The sequence below is a fragment of the Erigeron canadensis genome, chromosome 2 (assembly GCF_010389155.1).
Source record: "Erigeron canadensis isolate Cc75 chromosome 2, C_canadensis_v1, whole genome shotgun sequence".
Taxonomy (NCBI): Eukaryota; Viridiplantae; Streptophyta; class Magnoliopsida; order Asterales; family Asteraceae; genus Erigeron; species Erigeron canadensis.
In genome coordinates, this window is record NC_057762.1 from 31,465,883 (window position 1) to 31,471,980 (window position 6,098).

General features: G+C 32.5%; 1 protein-coding gene across 1 annotated transcript; it reads right to left on the bottom strand.

Annotated features, from left to right (window-relative positions):
• Positions 1–599: 599 nt before the first annotated feature.
• On the bottom strand, positions 600–1,589 carry LOC122588077 (protein MOTHER of FT and TFL1 homolog 2-like). Its single transcript, XM_043760219.1, has 3 exons — positions 1,333–1,589; positions 1,081–1,121; positions 600–826 (listed from the first exon to the last, which is right to left on the bottom strand). The coding sequence occupies exons 1-3, from the start codon at positions 1,587–1,589 to the stop codon at positions 600–602; spliced, it is 525 nt and encodes a 174-aa protein (XP_043616154.1).
• Positions 1,590–6,098: the final 4,509 nt, after the last annotated feature.

Genomic DNA, 6,098 nt, shown 5'->3' on the forward strand with positions numbered 1-6,098 from the left:
ATTTTAAAATTTTAAGCAAATTAGTCAGATGCTCGTTGTAGAGATATCAAAGATAATCTCTCTCTCTATTTTTATATATATAAGAATAAGAAAATGTTAACTTACATGCATAAATTGTACTTTCCCAAAACCTGAATTTTATGTTAAGTGTACAACTATTTAATACACCTTGTATACAACTCTTGCGGTTTTGTTTAGCAAAATCATTTTATATATATGGATTTTATGTGCCCATCACTAAATTGGGAGATCTTTGTAGATACCATATATTAGGCTGATAGATAATAGATGCCAACATTCGAAAACAATTGAAGAACACTTGGTAGATAGACAAACGCATAATGAAACACGACACATACGGTTGATCGATTTCATTCTCAAATTTAGAGATTCTATATTATTCATTTAAGAGAAGATGGCACATTGGTTGATCGATATAATTTCATACCCAAATATAGAGATTTTATATTATTCATTTAAGATGATGGCGGATACTTATAAGAGTATCAAAGATGCACGCACATTTTATTGTTACCTAAACATAATAAAAAAGACAACATAACATATAAGATATTTGAAGTTGAAAGACAACCCGCTATTCATGCCATCAACTGCCTTTTCCTGATTTCTTTCTTTGTATTGAAGTACGACAGATTCACCGGATATCCAAGGTTGTGCTTTTCTGCGAAATCACGAGTCTTGAAGCAAATTCGAGAGGGGAGTGTTTCAATACCATCAAGTCGCGACTGTTGCTTGTACAGAACAAATACATGACGATGAACTCCAATGTCAGGCTTTGGAGCATTGTACGAGAGGAATTCAGTACCTATCATATATATGCACAATTACTTGTAAGCAACTAGCAATTTTTTATCCTTGTCTAGATTTTAAACAACTTAAAAGGCGCAATGCTGCTAAGACCAAACATACCATTAAAAAGTTTATAATACTTTCGCATCAAGGTTATGTTCAAGCATATGAATAAATTTGTAATCCTACATGTATCAGACATTTTATTTTAGACTCTACAGAATTGAGTGAGAATTCTCAAAAAAAATCATGTGCAACAAACTTGATTACCTTGAGCACACGACGTCCCACCAGGAATGTTAATCACAATCCTGAAACACATGGTTTGAGTGTCAATGTTGCATCTCAAAAACAACAAAATATAAACCATATATATAAAATAACCACAAAAGTTCTACAATCGAGAATTTATCTTTGATAATTAAATCAAGTTAATTTTGTATCCCAAATTTGGCCTGGTCACAAAAATAGATATACTGTGTAGTGATGTATTGATATAAGGTTAAAGAGAAAGATATGAACCAGGAGACGAAATCTTGTGAAGTTGGCTCGTATGGGTTTGGAACATCTGGATCGATCATTACCAATGTGTATAGTGCGTTAGGGTCTCCATCTATGGTAACACTTGGAGCAGCACAAACAACCAAGGTCCTAAGGTAACGCCCGTTACTCACCAGATGGTTGCCATAGCTCGCCTTCATATGGACCGAAGGCACAAATGGTTCACTCATGATTCCAATGACATGCCTAGCCACCTCAAGAAATGCATTTGGAATCATCTTTAATTAGCTTATCTTAATTTGTATGTGCATTATGCCTAAATTTCAAGTCTTATTATATAGCGGGTGAGGGAAGGTGATCGACGAGTCTTGTGAGTACTAGTCACATGATAATACCAAAGTAGACATTGATGGTCACACCTTGCAAACACTATAAAAGCAAATTTAGATGCACTTTAGGAAACGGACAACTCTGTACAAGCTAAGTACGTTACATCCACCATCTTGCTTTTCATCCTCGATCGGCCTACTACTTCATCTAGCTAGAAGAAGCCAAAATGATGGGTTTTATAAGTTGCGTGTTATTTTCCTTCACACTACCAACACATGTTGGACACTTATAATGCGTAGTGCATAGTGAAACTCCTGAAGGAAATATATATTGCGTTAGACAATGAGGTTGGTGGCGCACCAGTAAGGTTTTTAACTTTAGAAGAATTTACGTGGGTTCGAGTCTTACTTCCCACATTTGTGGGGTGAATTAATAGGAAGTTTTTCAAAAATTTTGGGTTTTATCTCAGACATACGTATGATAGAATTAATGTCATTCTAATAACAAATAAAAAAAATTTTGTGCGCGCGTTACGTACACTTTAAGCATGTGTCATATAAAATAGTGTGTTATCTTGCGTTATATGTTACATTTTGTATGTTGATGTGCAGTAATATTCTATTTATACCAACGAATAGATTGTCACAATCGATCAATTAGAGTGTCTTCATTGAGAGACACGAGTATGATCTTTTGGGGCAGATGAAGGTATTTCATCCGTATCATAAGTCCATACAGGATGGGTCGTTGAGTAACTAATATGGTACCGGGGCTAGCGTTTTCCCATTACCCTTTTTGAGTCTCTTCGTCAATGACCCTCACTCTAAGTGGTTGAAATGAATCACCCAATGACTTCAACAATGGAGGGATTTGGGTTTAAGTCCTACATAAAAATTTGAGTTCCCATGTTGAGTCAAGTGGCGTTTTCTCCCACCTATGGTAGTTTTCCTTTTGTAGGTAATCTTTAGGTCCTGCACCTAAGGAATAGATATGATTATGTAGGCAGTGGCTCATCAGTGATACAACCTTTTTTTAGAATGATATTCTATTCTTCTCTTGCAACTAAATTTTCGCACTAACTATTAAATCCTTTTTGAGAAAAGAGAATCAGAAAAATGACGGTAGTTACCGTGTGACGTAAGTAACGTTTTTTAAACAAATACACTAAATCTTTGCTTATAAATGTAAAGTTTATATGTCATACAAGTGATAAATATAATGGTTTGACTTTTTATGGAGCGTAAGATTTACACACGCGACTATTTGCTTCCGGTTAATCAAAATCATGTAACCGCTTTCATCAAGTACTCCCATATGTCAGAACAGAGTGCCATGAGAGCGCAGTTTTGCTGGTCAAAAAGTAATATCTGACGTCGATATTGACAAGGCGGATTGTCAAACTTTTATCCTTTGTCTAGGTTTCTAAACTACAAATCATTTCCAAATTTAGTACTAACTATTAGATCCTGATTTAGAAAGGGGAAACAAATAGATGTGGAGAGCGAAAATACGGAAATTTAGCTTGCTATGAATATTTGCATGTAAATGTAAAGTTTATATGTTATATCTGTGATAAATATAACGGTTTGACTTTTTATGGAGCGTAAGATTTACACACGCGACTATTTGCTTCCGGTTAATCAAAATCATGTAACCGCTTTCATCAAGTACTCCCATATGTCAGAACAGAGTGCCATGAGAGTGCAGTTTTGCTGGTCAAAAAGTAATACCTGACGTCGATATTGACAAGGCGGATTGTTAAACTTTTATCCTTTGTCTAGGTTTTTAAGCTACAAATCATTTCTAAATTTAGTACTAACTATTAGATCCTATTTGAGTAAGTGGAAACATATAGATGTGGAGAGCAACTGTGTGACGTAAGTAGGGTTTTTCTTGAACAAATATGGAAATTTAGCTTGATATGAATATTTGCATGTAAATGTAAAGTTTATATGTCATACAAGTGATAAATATAATGGTTTGACTTTTTATGGAGCGTAAGATTTACACACGCAACTATCTGCTTCCGGTTAATCAAAATCATGTAACCGCTTTCATCAAGTACTCCCATATGTCAGAACAGAGTGCCATGAGAGTGCAGTTTTGTTGGTCAAAAAGTAATACCTGACGTCGATATTGACAAGGCGGATTGTTAAACTTTTATCCTTTGTCTAGGTTTCTAAACTACAAATCATTTCCAAATTTAGTACTAACTATTAGATCCTGTTTGAGAAAGGGGAAACAGATAGATGTGGAGAGCGACTGTGTGACGTAAGTAAGGTTTTTCTTGAACAAATATGGAAATTTAGCTTGATATGAATATTTGCATGTAAATGTAAAGTTTATATGTCATACAAGTGATAAATATAATGGTTTGACTTTTTATGGAGCGTAAGATTTACACACGCGATTATTTGCTTCCGGTTAATCAAAATCATGTAACCGCTTTCATCAAGTACTCTCATATGTTAGAACGGAGTGCCATGAGAGTGCAGTTTTGCTGGTCAAAATGTAATACCTGACGATGTACTTGTTTTATTCGTTCTATTAGAATTGTCATCTTTTGAAGTTTTAAAGTTTTTAGTTTGACTTTAAATAATATATATATATATATATAGGGAAAAGTGAAGGTGGTATTGTCACACACCTAAGTTGAGTGAAATTTTCCTCACATACTAATTTTTAAATCCACAAATGTATAATGAATAAATAATGGGCCCCCATGTTTTTTTATGGATTAAAAAAGTCGCATGTGAGAGGGATTTCACCTAACTTAGGTGTCTAACAGCACCACCTTCACTTCCCCCATATATATATATATATATATAATATAAAATGGTTCTCATGGTTTCTATAAGAAAAGAGGTTCTTAAAATAGGTTTCAATATATATAAATATATATATATATATATATATATATATATATATATATATATATATATAGGGTAACACTCCGGTGAGAACACTTTTAAAATAAGAACGGTGAGAACACTTAAAAACATCATTTTGATGCATTAAAAGTCCATAAAACTAACATAGTCCAGAATTAATTATCATTATTTAAGTGTTTAACAACACATTAAGCTGTCAAAATCGAAAAAATCAAGTTTTTTGTTGGATGCATCATTTTGAAGAATATGCATCCAAGATGGACGCACACAAAAAAAACAACATGATTTTCTTGATTTTGACATGCCATTATGTTGTTAAACACTTAAATAATGATAATTAGTTCTGGACTATGTTAGTTTTATGGACTTTTAATGCATCAAAATGTAGTTTTTAAGTGTTCTTATTTGTTCTTATTTTAATTTAGTTCTCATTTGATGATCACCCTATATATATATATGGGTATATGGGTATATATATATATAGGGATGAGAATATAAGGCTGTTAGATACCTAAGCTTAGATGTCAGACACCCATATATTAATTTCTTAAACCATAAAAATCATGGGGGCCCAAACATTTATTCATTAAACAATAAATAATAAAATTTTAGTATGTGAGGGGTTTTACACTTAAGGTTAGGTGTCAGACAACCTTATATTCCCTTTTCCCTATATATATTATAGGTTTTAGGTAAAATAAAACAAAAAAATAAAGTAAAAGAAATAAAACAATAGGTTTTTTTCTTTAGTGATAATCACCATGCATCATGAAAATCTTCGTACATTAATTGCTTCTTGAATCTTCGTGCATTAATTTAACCACGATCTAAGTGTCAATATCTTATCTTATTTGTTTTACTCTAATATTTGTTAGTCAAGATCTTGAATCTTCGTACATTAATTGCTTCTTGAATCTTCGTGCATTAATTGTGTTAGTTATATTCGATTGGGAGGTGATTCCCTCAAGTAATTTTTAATTTGAAAGGTCAAGTTACAAAATTTTAAACATTAAATTAAAACCAAGAATAAAAATTCAAATATGTTTTTTAATCTTGACTGTTAGTTTTAATAAAAATCAAAATTTTTTAAAGTAAGTTATGTTAGAGAACTTAGAACTAACCCTTGTATTATATTCGGTTACACCTTTTACAAATGTCATGCTATTTTCATTCCTATTGACATATGTACTCAAAATAACATAATTTTCCAATATAGCCTTTACTTTAACCATCAAATTATGGAAAATTTCACAAAGACTCCCATCTTTATCAAATTCTCTTCTTTCCAATTCCAAGCACACACACTAACTCATGAGGTTAGAGTGTTTGATTCCTTGTTGAATTATCTATCCTAAATTTAGCAAAAAATGGCGGTATCAAAGCGGTGAGTTCACTCCACACCAACAAACGTGATTAAAACTTCCTTTTTTTCTTATGTAGTAGCCATTATTTTCGTAAATCTTTATCTTTTTGAATCATCATTTTGCTCTATATTTAGCTTTTTACTTCATCACTAGCGGTCCAATTAAGGTGGGTTCCTTTTCTTTTTTAAATTTGCTTCAGTTT